This window comes from Bombina bombina, chromosome 2, assembly GCF_027579735.1.
Source record: "Bombina bombina isolate aBomBom1 chromosome 2, aBomBom1.pri, whole genome shotgun sequence".
In the NCBI taxonomy this organism is placed as follows: Eukaryota; Metazoa; Chordata; class Amphibia; order Anura; family Bombinatoridae; genus Bombina; species Bombina bombina.
The window spans coordinates 221,367,716-221,389,959 of NC_069500.1; the positions used below are offsets into that span (position 1 = coordinate 221,367,716).

A 22,244-nucleotide genomic window follows, 5' to 3' on the forward strand; every position below is an offset into this window, starting at 1 on the left:
GGAGCATTATCGACAAGTTCCCTAAAGAGTCAAATCCCTGTCTTATCTATTGTGTTACTCAAACATCTGACAGATGTTCCAGATGTACACTCATTTTGTCAGGCCTTGGTCAGGATCAGGCCTGTGTTCAAACTAGTTACTCCTTCATTGAGTCAGAATTTAGTTCTCAAAGTTCTTCAAGGGGCTCCCTTTGAGCCTATGCATTCCTTAGATTTTAAGTTGTTATCTTTGAAAGTTTTTTGTTTCTTATTTCTTCTGCTCGTAGAGTGTCAGAACTCTTGGCATTGCAGTATGAGTCCCCTTACCTTATTTTCCATTCAGATAAGGTGGTTTTACGTACTAAATTAGGATTTCTTCCTAAGGTTAGTTTTGATTGGAACATTAATCAGTAATTTGTTGTTCTGTCCTTGTGTCCTAATCCTACTTCTCAGAAGGAACGGTTTATGCACAATTTGGACGTGGTCTGTGCTTTAAAGTTTTACCTGCAGGCGACTAAGGATTTTCGCCAGTCTTCTGATTTGTTTGTGGTTTTCTCAGGAAAACGTAAGGGACAGGAAGCTACAGCTACTGCTCTTTCTTTCTGACTGAAGAGTATCATTCCTTTTGCATATGAGAGTGTTACGGCTCAGTTTATGAGGGCCGTTGCTTTCTTATGGGCATTCAAGAATGAAGCTTCTATAGAACAGTTTTGCAAGGCTGCAACTTGGTTCTCTCTCCACACTTTTTCAAAGTTCTATAAATTTGACACTTTTGCTTTGGCTGAGGCCGCTTTTGGGAGAAAGGTTCTTCAAGCAGTGGTGCCTTCCGTTTACGTTCCCTGTCTTGTCCCTCCCATATCATCTGTGTACTCTAGCTTGGGTATTGAATCCCATTAGTAATTAAGATGATCCATGGACTCATCGTGTCATTAAAAAGAAAAGAAAATTTATGCTTACTTGCTAAATTTATTTCTTTTTTGACACGATGAGTCCACGGCCCGCCCTGTTTTTGGAAGACAGGTTGTTAGTTATTATAAACTTCAGACACCTCTGCACCTTGGTATTACCTTTCTATCCTTAACTTCGGTCAAATAACTGGAGTGGGAGGGAAGGTAGGAGCTATTTAACTGCTTTGCTGTGCTGCTCTTTGCCGCCTCCTGCTGACCAGGAGGTGAGTATCCTATTAGTAATTAAGATGATCCGTGGACTCATCGTGTCAAAAAAGAAATACATTTATCAGTTAAGCATAAATTTTCTTTTTCTACACAAGCTTGTTGTTGTCTGTACTGTCTTATTGTGAAGCTACCAAGGATATTTTTTTTTGCACCTTTCAGTCAGCTGTTTCTCAGACCTAGGCAAGGAGTTTCTCACACACCAGTGCTATCATGTGGTTTGCTGTAGAACCAGTGGTGTATTTAATTTCTATTTTTCCTTGGATCTAAAATATCTGATGTCCCCTGAGCCCCCCACTCCTAAACGTTTTTTTAGTTCATATTTGTCACATATATTTCTAAAAATATATCAATAGCTTCTATCTACTCCATGTTGCATAATGCTACCTTTCTAAGGGACATTGTAAAATGTGTTTTTCTCTTTTCCAGTTACTTTTTATAAGCAGAAGCGTAGTATTAAATGTATGGGATATTGCACATTTGTTTACTTTTGTATATGAATTAGCCATTTTGCTCCTTGAAACCATTTTAATGGGTTGATCTTTCAGACAGAGCAGACATCCTTGATAGTACAAGAAACAGCTCAAAAAGTATGCTCACACCTATTGTAATCTAATTGTTCCCAAAAAGTAAAGTAGTTTTCTTTTGCATGATGTACCGAGTCCACGGATTCATCCTAACAAAGTAGCAAAGAGAGCACCACAGCAGAGCTGTCTATATAGCTCCCCCCTTAACTTCACCCCCCCAGTCATTCTCTTTGCTGGCTCTAAGCAGGAAGAGTAAAGAGAAGAGGTGTTAAACTGTTAGTTTTATTTTATCTTCAATCAAGAGTTTATTTTTAAATGGTACCAGTGTTGTACTATTTACTCTCAGGCAGGACATAGATGAAGATTTCTGCCTGGAGGATGATGATCTTATCATTTGTAACTAAGGTCCACTGCTGTTCCCACAGAAGCTGAGGAGTACAGGAAAACTTCAGTGTGAGGAACGATTTCTTGCTATACAGCAATGAGGTATGTTCAGTCATTTTTTTTTTGTTAACTCAGAAAGGCTGACAGTGTCCCCATTAGGGGAAGGGTAAGCAGTAAGCCTAGTGTTATCAGAGGTTTTTACTAGCTTGCATAAAGGGTTAATTTTTTGTGGGCACTCTGTCTGGGAGTAACGTTTTCTGTTTTATGGGACATTTGCTTAAGGGTTCTTTGGGGTTGTTTATAACCCACATGGCTTTCAGGCAGGGTTTGTTAGCTTTGTGTAGGCCCCAGCAACATCGAGTGAGGTGGGTGGGGCCTACATTTACAAGCAGCAAGCAACTTCTCCTGAGGTCCTGAGAGTCTTCTGAGGGACTAATTGAAGCTTTAAACCCCATATTATCGTTCCCTAAGGGCAGGTAGGGCCACAGCAGAGCTGTGGCAAGGTGCTAATAGGTGTTTTAACCGGTTTTAGACATTTATCAATCCGGTTTTGTCATTTGGGGGTCTATTGCTTTTTTACTTGTGGTGCAATCCTTCTAAAGCTTAGTGGGTACACTGTTAAAATTTCGGAAAATTTGAAGCAATTTTAACCTGTTTTGCAGTTTGTGTATGCCTTTTTTTCTCTTAATAGCACAGTACCGTCTTTGCAAATTGTGTTTTTTTCATTAAATAAAGTGTTTTCCAAGCTTGCTTGCTTTATTACTAGTCTGTTAAACATGTCTGACACTGAGGAAACTCATTGTTCAATTTGTTTAGAAGCCATTGTGGAACCCCCTCTTAGAATGTGTCCCACTTGTACTGATATGTCTATAAATTGCAGACCGCATATTTTGACTTATAAAAAAGAAAAAAGAAGGAAATCAGGTTTTGCCATCTAATTCTCCCCAAGTGTCACAATCAGTAACGCCTGCACAAGCGACGCCAAGTACTTCTAGTGCGTCTAATTCTTTCACCTTGCAAGATATGGCTTCATTTATGAATACTACCCTCACAGAGGTTTTATCTAAACAGCCAGGGTTGCAAGGGAAGCGCAGTAGCTCTGGGTTAAGAACAAATTCTGAGCCTTCTGACAATTTAGTAGCCGTATCCGCTATTCCCTCACAATGTTCTGTGGTAGGGATGAGGGATTTGCTGTCTGAGGGAGAGATTTCTGATTCAGGAAAGATGTTCTCTCAGACAGATTCAGATATGACGGCATTTAAATTTAAGCTAGAGCACCTCCGCTTATTGCTCAGGGAGGTTTTAGCTACTCTGGATGATTGTGACCCTATTGTAGTTCCAGAGAAATTGTGTAAAATGGACAAATATTTAGAGGTTCCTGTTTACACTGATGTGTTTCCGGTCCCTAAGAGGATTTCGGACATTGTTACTAAGGAGTGGGATAAACCAGGTATTCCGTTCTCTCCCCCTCCTGTTTTTAAGAAAATGTTTCCCATTTCTGACACCATAAAGGACTGGTGGCAGACGGTCCCTAAGGTGGAGGGAGCTATTTTTACCCTGGCTAAGCATACAACTATACCTATTGAAGACAGTTGTGCTTTCATTGATCCTATGGATATAAAATTAGAGGGTCTCCTAAAGAAAATTTTTGTTCATCAAGGTTTTCTTCTTCAACCTATAGCATGCATTGTTCCTGTAACCACTGCAGCTGCCTTTTGGTTTGAGGCTCTAGAGGCTCTTTAGATGGAGACCCCACTAGATGATATTTTGGACAGAATTAAGGCGTTTAAGTTGGCTAATTCTTTTATTACAGACGCCGCTTTTCATCTTGCTAAATTAGCGGCTAAGAATTCAGGTTTTGCCATTTTAGCGCGTAGAGCGTTATGGCTTAAGTCCTGGTCAGCTCTAAATCTAAGCTTTTGTCCATCCCTTTCAAAGGTAAGACCCTATTCGGGCCTGCATTGAAATAATTTCAGACATTACTGGGGGGAAGGGTCATACCCTCCCTCAGGATAAGTCAAATAAGACAAGGACCAAACAAAATAATTTTCATTCCTTTCGAAACTTCAAGAGTGGTCCCTCTACCTCTTCCCCTGCTGCAAAGCAAGAGGGGAACTTTAGGTCTCCAGGTTGGCTTGGAACAAGGGTAAACAGGCCAAAAAGCCTGCTGCTGCCACTAAGTCAGCATGAAGGGGTAGCCCCCGATCCGGGACCGGATCTAGTAGGGGGCAGACTCTCTCTTTGCTCAGGCCTGGGCAAGAGACGTTCAGGATTCCTGGGCAGTAGAAATTGTAACCCAGGGATACCTTCTAGATTTCAAGGATTCCACTCCAAGGGGGAGGTTCCATCTTTCTCAATTGTCTGTAAACCCGACAAAAAGAGAGGCTTCTTACGCTGTGTAGAAGACCTTTTTACCATGGGAGTGATCTGCCCAGTTCCAAAAGCAGAACAGGGGCAGGGGTTCTACTCCAATCTGTTTATAGTTCCCAAAAAGGAGGGAACCTTCAGACCAATTCTGGATCTCAAGATCCTAAACCAATTCCTAAGAGTTCCATCTTTCAAGATGGAGACCATTCGGACAATCTTACCATTGATCCAGGGGGGGCCAATATATGACTACCGTGGACTTAAAGGATGCGTATCTACACATTCCTATCCACAAAGATCATCACAAGTTCCTCAGGTTCGCCTTTCTTGACAAGCATTATCAGTTTGTGGCTCTTCCTTTCGGGTTGGCCACGGCGCCGCGAATCTTCACGAAGGTGCTAGGATCCCTTCTGGCGGTTCTAAGGCCACGGGACATAGCAGTGGCGCCTTATCTAGACGACATTCTAATTCAAGCGTCGTCCTTCCAACTAGCCAAGTCTCACACAGACTTAGTGTTGGCCTTTCTAAGGTCTCACGGGTGGAAAGTGAACGTAAAAAAAGAGTTCTCTTTCCCCCCCTCACAAGAGTTTCATTTCTAGGGACTCTGATAGACTCGGTGGACATGAAAATATTTCTGTTGGAGGTCAGGAAATCAAAGATTTTGTCCACCTGCCGAGCTCTTCATTCCATTCCTCGGCCGTCAGTGGCTCAGTGTATGGAGGTAATCGGACTAATGCTAGCGGCAATAGACAAAGTTCTGTTTGCTCGCTTGCATCTGAGACCACTGCAACTATGCATGCTCAATCAGTGGAATGGAGATTATGTGGATTTATCTCCCCAGATAAATCTGGATCAAGAGACCAGAAACTCTTTTTCTTTGGTTGTCACAGGATCATCTGTCCCAGGGAATGTATTTCCGCAGGCCAGAATGGGTTATAGTGACGACAGACGTCTTCTGGGCTGGGGTGCAGTCTGGAATTCCCTGAAAGCTCAGGGTTTGTGGACTTGGGAGGAGGCTCTCCTACCGATAAATATTCTGGAATTAAGAGCGATATTCAATGCTCTCCAGGCATGGCCTCAGCTGGCTTCGGACAGATTCATCAGATTTCAGTGGGACAACATCACGACTGTGGCTTATATCAATCATCAGGGCGGAACAAAGAGTTCCTTAGCGATGATAGAGGTCTCAAGGATAATCCAATGGGCAGAGGCTCACTCTTGCCATCTGTCAGCGATCTATATCCCAGGTGTAGAGAACTGGGAGGCAGATTTTCTAAGTCGTCAGACTTTCTAAGTCGTCAGACTTTTCATCCGGGGGAGTGGGAACTCCATCCGGAGATGTTTGCTCAGCTGGTTCGAATATGGGGCACACCAGAGTTGGATCTGATGGCGTCTCGTCAGAACGCCAAACTTCCTTGTTACGGCTCCAGGTCAAGGGATCCTCGGGCTGTACTGATAGATGCTCTAGCAGTACCCTGGTCGTTCAACCTGGCTTATGTGTTTCCACCATTTCCTCTCCTTCCTCGTCTGATTGCCAGAATCAAACAGGAGAGGGCTTTGGTAATTTTGATAGCACCTGCGTGGCCACGCAGGACTTGGTATGCAGACCTGGTGGACATGTCATCTCTTCCACCATGGACTCTGCCACTGAGACAGGACCTTCTGATACAAGGTCCGTTCCAGCATCCAAATCTAGTTTCTCTGCGGCTGACTGCTTGGAGATTAAACACTTTATTTTATCCAAGCAGGGTTTCTCTGAGTCGGTCATAGATACCTTGATTCAGGCTCGAAAGCCTGTCACTAGGAAAATTTATCATAAGATATGGCGTAAATATCTTTATTGGTGCGAATCCAAAAGCTACTCATGGAGTAAGATCAGGATTCCTAGGATTTTGTCCTTTCTACAAGAAGGATTGGAGAAGGGGCTATCAGCTAGTTCCTTAAAGGGACAGATATCTGCTTTATCAATTCTACTGCACAAGCGTCTGGCAGATGTTCCAGACGTTCAGTTGTTCTGTCAGGCTTTTGTTAGAATCAAGCCTGTGTTTAAACCTGTTGCTCTGCCATGGAGTTTGAATTTAGTTCTTAGAGTTCTTCAGGGGGTTCCGTTTGAACCCATGCATTCCATAGATATTAAGCTTTTATCTTGGAAAGTTTTGTTCCTAGTTGCTATCTCTTCAGCTCGAAGAGTTTCTGAACTATCTGCATTACAATGTGACTCTCCTTATCTTGTGTTCTATGCTGATAAGGTGGTTTTGCGTACCAAGCCTGGGTTCCTACCTAAGGTTGTTACGAACAGGAATATCAATCAAGAAATTGTTGTTCCTTCTCTGTGTCCTAATTCTTCTTGTAAGAAGGAACATCTGTTGCACAACTTGGACGTGGTTCGTGCTTTGAAATTTTATTTGCAGACAACCAAAGATATTCGTCAAACATCTTCTTTGTTTGTTGTCTATTCTGGAAAGTGTAGGGGTCAAAAGGCTACGGCGACTTCTCTTTCCTTTTGGCTGAAAAGCATCATCCGTTTGGCTTATGAGACTGCTGGACAGCAGCCTCCTGAAAGGATTACAGCTCATTCTACTAGAGCGGTAGCTTCCACATGGGCTTTTAAAAATGATGCTTCTGTTGAACCGACTTGTAAGGCTGCGACTTGGTCGTCGCTTCATACCTTTTCAACATTTTATAAATTTGATAATTTTGCTTCTTCGGAGGCTATTTTTGGGAGAAAGGTTTTGCAAGCAGTGGTGCCTTCCATTTAGGTTCCTGTCTTGTCCCTCCCTTCATCCGTGTCCTAAAGCTTTGGTATTGGTATCCCACAAGTAAGGATGAATCCGTGGACTCGGTACATCATGCAAAAGAAAACAAAATGTATGCTTACCTGATAAATTTCTTTCTTTTGCGATGTACAGAGTCCACGGCCCGCCTTGTCTATTCAAGACAGATAGTATTTTTTTATGTAAACTTCAGTCACCTCTGCACCTTTTATAGTTTCTCCTTTTCTTCCTTGGCCTTCGGTCGAATGACTGGGGGGTGGAGTTAAGGGGGGAGCTATATAGACAGCTCTGCTGTGGTGCTCTCTTTGCTACTTCCTGTCAGGAAGGACAATATCCCAAAAGTTAGGATGAATCCGTGGAAAGAAATTTATCAGGTAAGCATAAATTTTGTTTTATACAAAAAAAATCTTTCAGTCACACCACTAAGTTTATTAAATTATGTTTGAAAACAGACATTCAGCTACACACATACAATGATTAAATCATAGCTCCTTAAATTATTACCCGTCAATAAATCTATTGTTAAAGGGATATGAAACCAACATTTTTTTTTTATTTTATGATTCAGATAAAGCATGTAATTTTAAGCAAAAAATATTGGGTTTCATATCCCTTTAATGGTATGGGGCTTCTGTATCTTTAATTCAGGGTAGTTTTTACAAGAATCAAATATCAGCTAAGTTCCTACAATCCAGGAGCTATATTTTAATATTATTTATTGAAATATTAGTACACAATACTGTACAAGTGCCCAAATTGGCAGACAAACTAAACCACTAATATTTTTTGGTAGAATATTGCCATTATTATTTGGGTTATATTAAGCAGGTTAAAAGAGGGGGAGGCGGAGCTCCTGTGTAGGATCCCCCTCTGAATGTAAGAATCTAACCGCGAAAACCAGGAGAGAGTTAAAAAAAATATGGATGCATGCTTGAAAAATTCATAATGTTTAAACGGGGGAATTACCAAAATACTTACCTGTCCCAAGGAGAGAGAGAGAGAGAGAGAGAGATTATATAGATATATAAAAACCTAGGAGACTTACAGAGTGCTAGAAATAATACAACAAATATAGTACTTACCAATAGGCACCCTACTTCTGGAGGAAACTAGTAGGAAGCCAAACTAGTGCTGAAACATAAGAGGATCTGGTATAGGAGTATATCGACGACTAAACAGGAGGAGGCAAAGGACAAGTCCCTGCGACACCTGTGGAAGTCTTGTGACTAAATCCCAACAGGTGAAAAATATGCCACTACCCATACTCCAAATACATCCCTTCGCCAAAAATTGAGCCTCAACTCAATCTGGGAACCCCTCTAACTGAGGAATCAAACTGCACCTTTATTCTCCACCTTCCTCTGTCTAGCGGAGGCAAACATAAGACTAAGGTAATAAAGTAAATTATATTGGCTAATTTTAGAATTGCTGTTGGAACTCTTACATTTTTGCAGTTAATAAAGTAAATATTGGCTAATTTTAGAATTGCTGTTGGAACTTTCTTACATTTTTGCAGGATGGAAAATGGTTTATTAGCCAGTTTCCTCTAAGGCAAACTTTCTTCCCTTTTAGCCTTGTATCAAAAGAAGATTTTGAGACTTACTGACATTTTTTTCAAGCCTCGGTCAGGATAAGAATGGTTATCCGGTCTGTTATCCTAACTCTTCTGACGCTACTTTTGGTAGGAAAGTTCTGCAGGCCGCAGTGTCTGTTTAGCATCCCTACTTGCCTTAATTTTTTTCCTGCCCTATTTCATAATGGTCTTGTTGACTTCATAGCATGTGTATAGAATCCCACATGTGATGGTTTGTGGATTCTCACCATCTTATAAAAGAAAACAATGCTTACCTGATGAATTAATTTCTTTCATGATGGCAAGACTCCATGAGACCCGGCCCTGTTTTTTTTTCTTTCATAAGTTTGCGGTGGTACCATTTTTCCCTTTTTACCCTGCTATTTCCTTTTCTGCTTTTCTTTTTATTCTCTCTCTTGGCCATATGTATGACTAAGGAATCATGGGAAGGGGTGCTTAAAGCTATATTGTTGTGGGTGTTTTACCTACTCCTGTAGGACTGGACTTTAATTTCACATGTAATGTCTCGTGAATTCTCACCATCAGGTAAACATACATTTCTCCAACATTGGTGTGTCCGGTCCACGGCGTCATCCATAACTTGTGGGAATATTCTCTTCCCCAACAGGAAATGGCAAAGAGCACAGCAAAAGCTGTCCATATAGTCCCTCCTAGGCTCCGCCCACCCCAGTCATTCTCTTTGCCGCTGAACAAGCAGCATCTCCACGGAGATAGTGAAGAGTATGTGGTGATTAGTTGTAGTTTTTTATTCTACTATCAAGAGTTTGTTATTTTAAAATAGTGCTGGTATGTATTATTTACTCTGAAACAGAAAAAGATGAAGAGTTCTGTTTGTGAGAGGAATATGATTTTAGCAGCAGTAACTAAAATCGTTTGCTGTTTCCACATAGGACTGTTGAGATGAGATAACTTCAGTTGGGTGAAACAGTTGGCAGACTTTTCTGCTTAAGGTATGACTAGCCATATTTCTAACAAGACTGTGTAATGCTGGAAGGCTGTCATTTCCCCTCATGGGGACCGGTAAGCCATTTTCTTAGTCTCAAACAGAATAAAGGGCTTAATATGGGCTATAAAACTGGTAGACACTTTTATGGGCTAGATCGATTGCTTTATTTGGGCATTTTATACAGCTTGATGTTGAAATTCACACTTTATAAACTTTGGGGAACGTTCTTTTACGTCAGGCACTGGTTTAGACACCTTCCCAGTCAGGAAGGGCCTTCTCTGTAGTAGGCAGAGCCTCATTTTCGCGCCATTACTGCACAGTTACTTTTGAGAGCAGGACATGCAGCTGCATGTGTGTGGGTCTGAAAGTAGTTGAAAAGGTTCTTAGAAGGCTTCATTTGGTATCGTGTACCCCCCTGGGTTTGGTAAAGTCGCAGCAAAGGCTGTAGCTGGGACTGTAGAGGGGTTAAAATTGTAACCGGCTCCGGTTTTAAGGGTTAAAGGTCTGAAATTTGGGGTGCAATGCTTTGAATGCTTTAAGACACTGTGGTGAAAATTTGGTTAAATTTGAACAATTCCTTCATAGTTTTTCACATATTCAGTAATAAAGTGTGCCCTGTTTAAAATTTAAAGAGACAGTAACGGTTTTGTTTTAAAACGTCTTTTTGTACTTTATTGACAAGTTTAAGCCTGTTTAACATGTCTGTGCCTTCAGATAAACTTTGTTCTGTATGTATGGAAGCCAAGGTGTCTCCCCCTTCAAAATTGTGTGATAATTGTGCCATAGCGTCCAAACAAAGTAAGGACAGTACTGCCACAGATAATAAAGTTTCCCAAGATGATTCATCAGATGAAGGGAGTAGACATAGTTCTAAATCATCTCCTTCTGTGTCTACACCAGTTTTGCCCACGCAGGAGACCCCTAGTACTTCTAGCGCGCCAATGCTTGTTACTATGCAACAATTGACGGCAGTAATGGATAACTCCATAGCAAATATTTTATCCAAAATGCCTGCATTTCAGAGAAAGCGCGATTGCTCTGTTTTAAACACTGTAGAGCAGGAGGGCGCTGATGATAATTGCTCTGTCATACCCTCACACCAATCTGAAGTGGCCATGAGGGAGGTTTTGTCAGATGGGGAAATTTCTGATTCAGGTATAAATTTCTCAACAGGCAGAACCTGATGTTGTGACATTTAAATTTAAATTAGAGCATCTCCGCGCACTGCTTAAGGAGGTGCTATCTACTCTTGATTGTGACAACCTGGTCATTCCAGAAAAAATGTGCAAGATGGACAAGTTCCTAGAAGTTCCGGTGCACCCCGACGCTTTTCCTATACCCAAGCGGGTGGCGGACATAGTGAATAAGGAGTGGGAGAAGCCCGGCATACCTTTTTGTCCCCCCTCCTATATTTAAGAAATTATTTCCTATGGTTGACCCCAGAAAGGACTTATGGCAGACAGTCCCTAAGGTCGAGGGGGCAGTTTCTACACTAGCCAAGCGCACTACTATTCCTATCGAGGATAATTGCGCTTTCAAAGATCCTATGGATAAAAAATTGGAGGGTTTGCTTAAAAAGATTTTTGTACAGCAAGGTTACCTCCTGCAACCTATTTTGTGCATTATTCCTGTCACTACAGCAGCGTGGTTCTGGTTCGAGGAACTAGAAAAGTCGCTCAGTAGAGAGACTCCGTATGAGGAGGTTATGGACAGAATTCACGCACTTAAGTTAGCTAATTCCTTTATTTTAGATGCCGCTTTGCAGTTAGCAAGATTAGCGGCAAAAAATTCAGGGTTTGCAATTGTGGCGCGCAGAGCGCTCTGGCTAAAGTCTTGGTCAGCGGATGTATCTTTCAAGACAAAATTGCTTAATATCCCTTTCAAGGGTAAAACCCTTTTTGGGCCAGAATTGAAAGAGATTATCTCAGACATCACTGGGGGTAAGGGCCACGCCCTTCCACAAGATAGGCCTTTCAAGGCCAAGAATAAGTCTAATTTTCGTTCCTTTCGCAATTTTAGGAACGGACCGGCCTCCAACTCTGCAGCCTCTAGACAAGAGGGTAATGCTTCACAAACCAAACCAGCTTGGAAACCGATGCAAGGCTGGAACAAGGGTAAGCAGACCAAGAAGCCTGCTGCTGCTACCAAAACAGCATGAAGGAGTAGCCCCTGATCCGGGACCGGATCTAGTAGGGGGCAGACTCTCTCTTTGCTCAGGCTTGGGCAAGAGATGTTCAGGACCCCTGGGCACTAGAAATAGTTTCTCAGGGTTATCTTCTGGAATTCAAGGAACTACCCCCAAGGGGAAGGTTCCACATGTCTCACTTATCTTCAAACCAAATAAAGAGACAGGCATTCTTACATTGTGTAGAAGACCTGTTAAAAATGGGAGTGATACACCCAGTTCCAACCGTGGAACAAGGAATGGGTTTTTACTCAAATCTGTTTGTAGTTCCCAAAAAAGAGGGAACTTTCAGACCAATTCTGGATTTAAAGATCCTAAACAAATTTCTCAGAGTGCCATCGTTCAAAATGGAAACTATTCGAACGATTTTACCTACAATCCAGGAGGGTCAATTTATGACTACCGTGGATCTAAAGGATGCGTATCTACATATTCCTATCCACAAAGATCATCATCAGTTCCTAAGGTTCGCCTTTCTGGACAAACATTACCAGTTTGTGGCTCTCCCATTCGGGCTAGCCACTGCTCCAAGGATTTTCACAAAGGTACTCGGGTCCCTTCTAGCGGTTCTAAGACCAAGGGGCATTGCAGTGGCACCTTACTTGGACGACATTCTGATACAAGCGTCGTCTCTTTCAAAGGCAAAGGCTTACACAGACATCGTTCTGGCCTTTCTCAGATCTCACGGATGGAAAGTGAACATAGAAAAAAGTTCCCTGTCTCCGTCGACAAGAGTTCCTTTCTTGGGGACAATAATAAATTCTTTAGAAATGAAGATTTTCCTGACAGATGTCAGAAAGTCAAAACTTCTAAACGCTTGTCAAGTTCTTCACTCTGTTCCACGACTTCCATAGCTCAGTGCATGGAAGTAGGGTTGATGGTTGCAGCAATGGACATAGTTCCTTTTGTGCGAATTCATCTAAGACCATTACAACTGTGCATGCTGAAACAGTGGAATGGGGACTATACAGACTTGTCTCCAGTGATTCAAGTAGATCAGAAGACCAGAGACTCACTCCGTTGGTGGCTAACCCAGGATCACCTGTCCCAGGGAATGAGCTTCCGCAGACCAGAGTGGGTCATCGTCACGACCGACGCCAGTCTAGTGGGCTGGGGCGCGGTCTGGGACTCCCTGAAAGCTCAGGGGCTATGGTCTCGGGAAGAGTCTCTTCTCCCGATAAACATTCTGGAACTGAGAGCGATATTCAATACTCTCAGGGCTTGGCCTCAACTAGCAAAGGCCAGATTCATAAGATTCCAATCAGACAACATGACGACTGTTGCTTACATCAACCATCAGGGGGGAACAAGGAGTTCCCTGGCGATGAGAGAAGTGACCAAAATCATAAAATGGGCGGAGGATCACTCCTGCCACCTATCTGCGATCCACATCCCAGGAGTGGAAAACTGGGAGGCGGATTATCTGAGTCGTCAGACATTCCATCCGGGGGAGTGGGAACTCCACCCGGAGATATTTGCCCAGTTGACTCAATTATGGGGCATTCCAGACATGGATCTGATGGCGTCTCGTCAGAACTTCAAGGTTCCTTGCTACGGGTCCAGATCCAGGGATCCCAAGGCGACTCTAGTGGATGCATTAGTAGCGCCTTGGACCTTCAACCTAGCTTATGTGTTTCCACCGTTTCCTCTCATTCCCAGGCTGGTAGCCAGGATCAAGCAGGAGAGGGCCTCGGTGATCTTGATAGCTCCTGCGTGGCCACGCAGGACTTGGTATGCAGACCTGGTGAATATGTCATCGGCTCCACCATGGAAGCTACCTTTGAGACAGGATCTTCTAGTACAAGGTCCATTCGAACATCCAAATCTAGTTTCCCTCCAGCTAACGGCTTGGAAATTGAACGCTTGATTTTATCTAAGCGTGGGTTTTCGGATTCTGTAATAGATACTCTGGTACAAGCCAGAAAACCTGTACCTAGAAAAAATTTACCATAAAATATGGAAAAGATATATCTGTTGGTGTGAATCCAAGGGATTCTCATGGAGTAAGATTAAAATTCCTAGGATCCTTTCCTTTCTACAAGAAGGTTTGGATAAGGGATTATCAGCGAGTTCTCTAAAGGGATAGATTTCTGCTTTATCTGTCTTGTTACACAAACGACTGGCAGCTGTGCCTGATGTTCAAGCTTTTGTTCAGGCTTTGGTCAGGATCAAGCCTGTTTACAGATCTTTGACTCCTCCCTGGAGTCTGAATTTAGTTCTTTCAGTTCTTCAAGGGGTTCCGTTTGAACCTCTACATTCCATAGATATCAAGATCTTATCTTGGAAAGTTCTGTTTTTGGTTGCTATTTGTTCTGCTAGAAGAGTTTCTGAGTTATCTGCTTTGCAGTGTAATCCGCCCTATCTGGTGTTCCATTCAGATAAGGTTGTTTTGCGTACTAAACCTGGTTTCCTTCCAAAGGTTGTTTCCAACAAGAATATTAACCAGGAAATAGTTGTGCCTTCTTTGTGTCCGAATCCAGTTTCAAAGAAGGAACGTTTGTTACACAATTTAGATGTAGTTCGTGCTTTAAAGTTCTATTTAGAAGCAACAAAGGATTTCAGACAAACATCTTCTCTGTTTGTCGTTTATTCTGGCAAGAGGAGAGGTCAAAAAGCTACTGCTACCTCTCTTTCCTTTTGGCTAAAAAGCATCATCCAATTGGCTTACGAGACTGCAGGATGGCAGCCTCCTGAACGCATCACAGCTCACTCTACTAGTGCTGTGGCTTCCACATGGGCCTTCAAGAACGAGGCTTCTGTTGATCAGATATGTAAGGCAGCGACTTGGTCTTCCCTGCACACTTTTGCCAAATTCTACAAATTTGATATTTTTGCTTCTTCGGAGGCTATTTTTGGGAGAAAGGTTTTGCAAGCCGTGGTGCCTTCTGTTTAGGTAACCTGATTGGCTCCCTCCCTTCATCCGTGTCCTAAAGCTTTGGTATTGGTTCCCACAAGTTATGGATGACGCCGTGGACCGGACACACCAATGTTGGAGAAAACAGAATTTATGCTTACCTGATAAATTACTTTCTCCAACGGTGTGTCCGGTCCACGGCCCGCCCTGGTTTTTTAATCAGGTTTGATGAATTTCTTTCTTTAACTACAGTCACCACGGCACCTTATGGTTTCTCCTGTTTTTTCTCCTGTCCGTCGGTCGAATGACTGGGATGGGCGGAGCCTAGGAGGGACTATATGGACAGCTTTTGCTGTGCTCTTTGCCATTTCCTGTTGGGGAAGAGAATATTCCCACAAGTTATGGATGACGCCGTGGACCGGACACACCGTTGGAGAAAGTAATTTATCAGGTAAGCATAAATTCTGTTTTTGTTTAGCCCTTTCTCTTTATACAAAGGCCTCATCTTATCTCTCTATATACAATAAGGCTGATACTTAGAGAGAACAATTGAAAAATGAACATGTTGGTACCCATCTCTTCCTCCCTCATGCTACTGCTGCTGCCTCTTGTTTGCATAGCTTGTCTTTAGAGAATACAACAGTATTTAAAATTAAAAAGAGTGGTAAAGGAGTGATTTGTAAACAATACACTTCAGCCGGTAAATTGATAATTGGGGACTGATGGGTTGAAAAACTTACAGTATGTCTGTTTAGTATAATTTTTAGCATGAAAAAATTATTTACCTGTATTTATAAAACTTGTTTTGAGCAGTCCTCATTTTTTATTTAAACTTTTAATCACTATCATTTATTCCTCAGCATCAAGATCAAGTACTGAATGATTTATTGGATGGCAAAGAAATCTACAACACAATCCGCCGAAAAACAAAAGATGCCTTTTATAAAAATATTGTTAAGAAAGGTTACCTTCTGAAAAAGAGTAAGTTTTTTTTTTTTTTTTTTTTTTTTTTAGAAACAAAAAAAAAAATCATTTTTTTCCTATAGATCTGTAGATAGTAAAATGTGGAATAAAAATGTTAAATACACCAAACTATTTATTCAATTTTCTGAATAATTTGTAGAAAATTACTCTGTTTTCATTTTAATTTTTTAAATTATGTTTTTTTAAATTATGTTTTTTTAATTGATATTTTTTGGTGGTAGTCAATTTGAGGGATCCTTGTAATAGGTGCAGGGTCCTACACGTGTTAGAGAGTGTATATGTTTTGATGTTTTAAAGCTATAGCAAAATGTGGAATCATGTAGTGGGGAATCTGTTGTAATGTTTGTTGTGATTTGAGAAGAACTGGCTATTGGGTCTAGACTGCAGCTGGGGCTTGTGCAGTTGTAGCAGAGCAGGTGATGTTATGGTTGGTGACATTAGAGAGTCACAGTAATAGCTGTGGGTAGAGATGGAGGATTGTGTTAATTTTTTTCGAAGGCTTGTGATTAGAGTTTAACTGGTATGGGAATTGCAGCTGGGGTTAATTGTAATGACATTCTTTTTGATAGAATAAGGAACAGAAACCAAATCTTGTTCCAATTGGAAGCCTTCTTCATGTTGGAATAAATCCAAGCCTTTTAAGAAACCTTTTAAGAAACCTTTTAAGAAACCTTTTAAGAAACCAAAGCCAGCCCAGAAGTCTGCAGAAGTCTCATTCCAGTTCAGCTGGTGTTTGGCAGATTCTGTCAAAAATCATTGGATTCAGAGCATTCTCTTAAGGGTATCGAATAGGATTCAGAGTAAGACCTTCTGTGAGAAGATTTTTCCTCTCACGCGTTCCAGCAAATCCAGTGAAGGCTCAGGCTTTTCTGAAGTGTGTTTTAGATCTAGAGCTTTCAGGGGTAATTATACCAGTTCTGTTTTGAGGAACAGGGTCTGGGGTTTTGTTCAAATCTATTAATTGTCCCAAAGAAAGAAAATTCATTTTGGCCAGTTCTGGATCTGAAAATTTTGAACCGTTTTGTAAGAGTGCCAACTTTCAAAATGGTGACTATAAGAACTATTCTGCCTTTTGTTCAGCAAGGTCATTATATGTCCACGATAGACTTACAGGATGCATATCTTCACATTCCGATTAATCCAGATCACTATCGGTTTCTGAGATTCTCTTTTCTAGACATGCATTAACAATTTGTCGCTCTTCCATTTGGCCAAGCGACGGCTACAAGAATTTTTTCGAAGATTTTCGGTGCCCTACTCTCTGTAAGCAGAGAACAGGGTATTCCAGTGTTTTCTTATTTGGACGATATCTTGGTTCTGGCTCAGTCTTTACATTCCGCAGAATCTCACACAAATCAACTAGTGTTGTTTCTTCAAAGACATGGTTGGAGGATCAATTTACCAAAAAGTTCCTTGATTCCTCAGACAAGGGTCACCTTTTTAGGTTTCCAGATAGATTCAGTGTCCATGATTCTGTCTCTAACAGACAAGAGACAAATAAAATTGGTTTCAGCTTGTCGGAACCTTCAGTCTCAGTCATTCCCTTCAGTGGCTTTGTGCATGGAAGTTTTAGGTCTCATGACTGCAGCATCGGACGCGATCCCCTTTGCTCGTTTTCATATGAGACCTCCTCAGCTTTGTATGCTGGATCAATGGTGCAGGGATTATACAAAGATATCACAATTAATATCCTTAAATCCCAATGTTTGACTCTCTCTGACTTGGTGGTTAGATCTATGGAATAAATCCCTTTTAACCTAAAGGGAAGGTGGGAAAGAACTGGAGGTGACAACCCACAAACCTAATTCCTTATAAACCTAAGTATAGGATAAGGTAGTGCCTAATGCCAAAACATAGTTTAATTTTATAAACAGAGAGAAAGGACAGAAGCATTTATATGGCACACTTGGGGGGTATTGTCATCTCATACATATGTAGGTGGTGAGTTCATTGTGTAGAATTGTGAGTTATATTAAAACTTAACATTTATTAAATATATATATAAAATAGTTCAAGTGTTGTGGACCATGCCACTTTTAATAAAAACGTTGCATCAAGTTATACTATAACTTGATGCAACGTTTTTATTAAAAGTGGCATGGTCCACAACACTTGAACTATTTTATATATATATTTAATAAATGTTAAGTTTTAATATAACTCACAATTCTACACAATGAACTCACCACCTACATATGTATGAGATGACAATACCCCCCAAGTGTGCCATATAAATGCTTCTGTCCTTTCTCTCTGTTTATAAAGTTTGGTGGTTAGATCACCATTGTATAGTTCAAGGGGCCTCCTTTGTTCGTCCAACCTGGACTGTAATCACAACAGTTGCAAGTCTTTCAGGTTGGGTAGCTGTCTGGGGATCTGACAGCACAAGGGGTTTGGAAATCTCAAGAGTCGAGGTTACCAATCAATATTTTAGAACTCCGTGCTATTTTAGGGCTCTTCAGGTTTGGCCTCTATTGAAGAGAGAACCATTCATTTGTTTTCAGACAGACAATGTCACAACTGTGGCATATGTCAATCATCAGGGTGGGACTTGCAGTCCTCTAGCTATGCAAGAAGTATCTTGTATACTTGCTTGGGCGGAATCCAGCTCTTGTCTAATTTCTGCGGTACATATCACAGGTGTAGACAATTGGGAAGCAGATTATCTCAGCCGTCAGACTTTACATTCGGGGGAGTGGTCAATCCATTTTTCAGATTGTTCGTATGTGGGGTCTTCCAGAAATAGATCTGATGGCTTTCCATCTGAACAAGAAACTTCCCAGGTACCTGTCCAGGGAGTCTGTGGATGCATTAGCAATTCCTTGGTTTTACCAACCTGCTTATATTTTCCCGCCTCTAGTTCTTCTTCCAAAAGTGATCTCCAAGATCATCATGGAACATGTGTTTGTGTTTCTGGTAGCACCAACATGGCCTTACAGGTTCTGGTATGCGGACCTTGTCCGGATGTCCATTTGTCAACCTTAGCCACTTCCTTTAAGACCAGACCTTCTGTCTCAAGGACCGTTTTTCCAACAGGATCTCAAATCATTAAATTTGAAGGTTTGGACATTGATTGCTTAGTCATAGAGGTTTCTCTGACTCAGTGATTGATACTATGTTACAGGCTCGTAAATCTGTTTCCACGAAGATTTATTATCGAGTTTGGAAGACTTATATTTCATGGTATTCTTTTCATAAATTCTCCTGGCATTCTTTTAGAATTCCTAGAATTTTACACTTTCTTCAGGATGGTTTGGATAAAGGTTTGTCTGCAAGTTCCTTGAAGGGACAAATCTCTGCTCTTTCTGTTTTACTTCACAGAAAGATTGCTAAACTTCCTGATATTAACTGTTTTGTTCAGGCTTTAGTTTGCAGCAAGCCTGTCATTAAATCAATCTTTCCTCCTTGGAGTCTTAATTTGGTCTTGAAAGCTTTACGGGCTCCTCCTTTTGAGCCTATGCATTCTTTGGATATTAAACTACTTTCTTGGAAAGTGTTGTTCCTTTTGGCTATCTCTTCTGCTCGAAGAGTTTCTGAATTATCCGCTCTTTCTTGTGAGTTTCTTGTGATTTTTCATCAAGATAAGGCAGTTTTGCGGATTTCATTTAAATTGTTACCTAAAGTTGTGAATTCTAACAACATTAATAGGGAAATTGTTGTCCCCTCTTTGTGTCCTAATCCTAATAAAACTTTGGAGAGATCCTTACATTCTCTGGATGTTGTAATAGCTTTAAAATATTATGTTGAAGCTACTAAAGATTTCAGGAAGACTTCTAGTCTATTTGTTGTCTTTTCTGGTTCTAGGAAAGGTCAGAAAGCTTCTGCCATTTCCTGGGCATCTTGGTTAAAGCTTTAGATTCATAAGGCTTATGTGGAGTCTGGTCAGGCCCCGCCTCAGAGAATCACAGCTTATTCTACTAGATCAGTCTCCACTTTGTGGGCTTTTAAGAATGAAGCTTCAGTTAATCAGATTTGCAAAGCAGCGACTTGGTGGTCCTTGCATACATTTACTAAATTCTACCGTTTTAATGTATTTGCCTCTTAGTTTGATTCATCTGCTTATGTTTTAAGTCTTTTTTTTTCTTTTCAATTATAAGAAAAACTTATTCTTTTGGTTGTGGATTTAATTTGTCAGCGGAAAATGGCTGTTTTTATTTTATCCCTCCCTCTCTAGTGACTCTTCTGTGGAGTTCCACATCTTGGGTATTACTATCCCATATGTCACTAGCTCATGGACTCTTGCCAATTACATGAAAGAAAACATAATTTATGTAAGAACTTACCTGATAAATTCATTTCTTTCATATTTGCAAGAGTCCATGAGACCCACCCTTTTTATGGTGGTTATGTTTTTTTGTATAAAGCACAATTATATTTCCAGTTCCTTTTTTGATGCTTTTTGCTCCTTTTTCTATAACCCCGCTACTTGGCTATTCGCTAAACTGAATTGTGGGTGTGGTGAGGGGTGTATTTATAGGCATTTTGAGGTTTGGGAAACTTTGCCCCTCCTGGTAGGATTGTATATCCCATACATCACTAGCTCATGGGCTCTTGCCAATATAAAATAAATGAATTTATCAGGGAAGTTCTTACATAAATTCTGTTTTTTTCTCAATTGCTGTTGCAAAGAATAAGAATGTTGCTTTCTCCAACATAGGTGTGTCCGGTCCACGGCGTCATCCTTACTTGTGGGATATTCTCTTCCCCAACAGGAAATGGCAAAGAGCCCAGCAAAGCTGGTCACATGATCCCTCCTAGGCTCCGCCTACCCCAGTCATTCTCTTTGCCGTTGTACAGGCAACATCTCCACGGAGATGGCTTAGAGTTTTTTAGTGTTTAACTGTAGTTTTTATTATTCAATCAAGAGTTTGTTATTTTAAAATAGTGCTGGTATGTACTATTTACTCTGAAACAGAAAAGAGATGAAGATTTCTGTTTGTATGAGGAAAATGATTTTAGCAACCGTTACTAAAATCCATGGCTGTTCCACACAGGACTGTTGAGAGGAATTAACTTCAGTTGGGGGAACAGTGAGCAGTCTTTTGCTGCTTGAGGTATGACACATTCTAACAAGACGATGTAATGCTGGAAGCTGTCATTTTCCCTATGGGATCCGGTAAGCCATTTTTATTCACACAGTAAATAAGGGCTTTACAAGGGCTTATTAAGACTGTAGACATTTTCTGGGCTAAATCGATCATATTTACACATATTTAGCCTTGAGGAATCATTTAATCTGGGTATTTTTTGTAAAAGAATATCAGCAGGCACTGTTTTAGACACTTTATTCTATTGGGGCTTTCCCTAATCATAGTCAGAGCCTCATTTTCGCGCCGGTATGGCGCACTTGTTTTTGAGAACAGCATGACATGCAGCTGCATGTGTGTGGAGCTCTGATACATAGAAAAGTCTTTCTGAAGGCATTATTTGGTATCGTATTCCCCTTTGGGCTTGGTTGGGTCTCAGCAAAGCAGATTCCAGGGACTGTAAAGGGGTTAAATATAAAAACGGCTCCGGTTCCGTTATTTTAAGGGTTAAAGCTTCAAAATTTGGTGTGCAATACTTTTAAGGCTTTAAGACACTGTGGTGAAATTTTGGTGAATTTTGAACAATTCCTTCATACTTTTTCGCAATTGCAGTAATAAAGTGTGTTCAGTTTAAAATTTAAAGTGACAGTAACGGTTTTATTTTAAAACGTTTTTTGTGCTTTGTTATCAAGTTTATGCCTGTTTAACATGTCTGAACTACCAGATAGATTGTGTTCTGACTGTGGGGAAGCCAAGGTTCCTTCTCATTTAAATAGATGTGATTTATGTCATAATAAATTTAGTAAAAATGATGCCCAAGATGATTCCTCAAGTGAGGGGAGTAAGCATGGTACTGCATCATCCCCTCCTTCGTCTACACCAGTTTTGCCCATACAGGAGGCCCCTAGTACATCTAGCGCGCCAATACTCCTTACTATGCAACAATTAACGGCTGTAATGGATAATTCTATCAAAAACATTTTAGCCAATATGCCCACTTATCAGCGAAAGCGCGACTGCTCTGTTTTAGAAAATACTGAAGAGCATGAGGCCGCTGATGATATTGTTTCTGAAGGGCCCCTACACCAGTCTGAGGGGGCCAGGGAGGTTTTGTCTGAGGGAGAAATTTCAGATTCAGGAAAAATTTCTCAACAAGCTGAACCTGATGTGATTACTTTTAAATTTAAGTTGGAACATCTCCGCGCTCTGCTTAAGGAGGTGTTATCCAATTTGGATGATTGTGATTATCTGGTCATTCCAGAAACACTATGTAAAATGGACAAGTTCCTAGAGGCCCCGGGGCCCCCCGAAGCTTTTCCTATACTCAAGCGGGTGGCGTACATTGTTAATAAAGAATGGGACAGGCCCGGTGTACCTTTCGTACCTCCCCCCATATTTAAAAAAAAAAAAAAAAAAAAAAAAAATTAGGTTTGCTAAAAAAGATGTTTGTTC

General features: G+C 41.0%; 1 protein-coding gene across 1 annotated transcript in view; it reads left to right on the forward strand.

Annotated features, from left to right (window-relative positions):
* Positions 1-22,244, forward strand: part of RASA1 (RAS p21 protein activator 1) — a gene marked incomplete in the record, with an annotated part of 550,200 nt that overhangs the window by 144,781 nt on the left and 383,175 nt on the right. Inside the window, 1 exon segment of the mRNA XM_053701476.1 lies at positions 15,642-15,762. Coding sequence (XP_053557451.1) covers positions 15,642-15,762 — 121 coding nt within the window.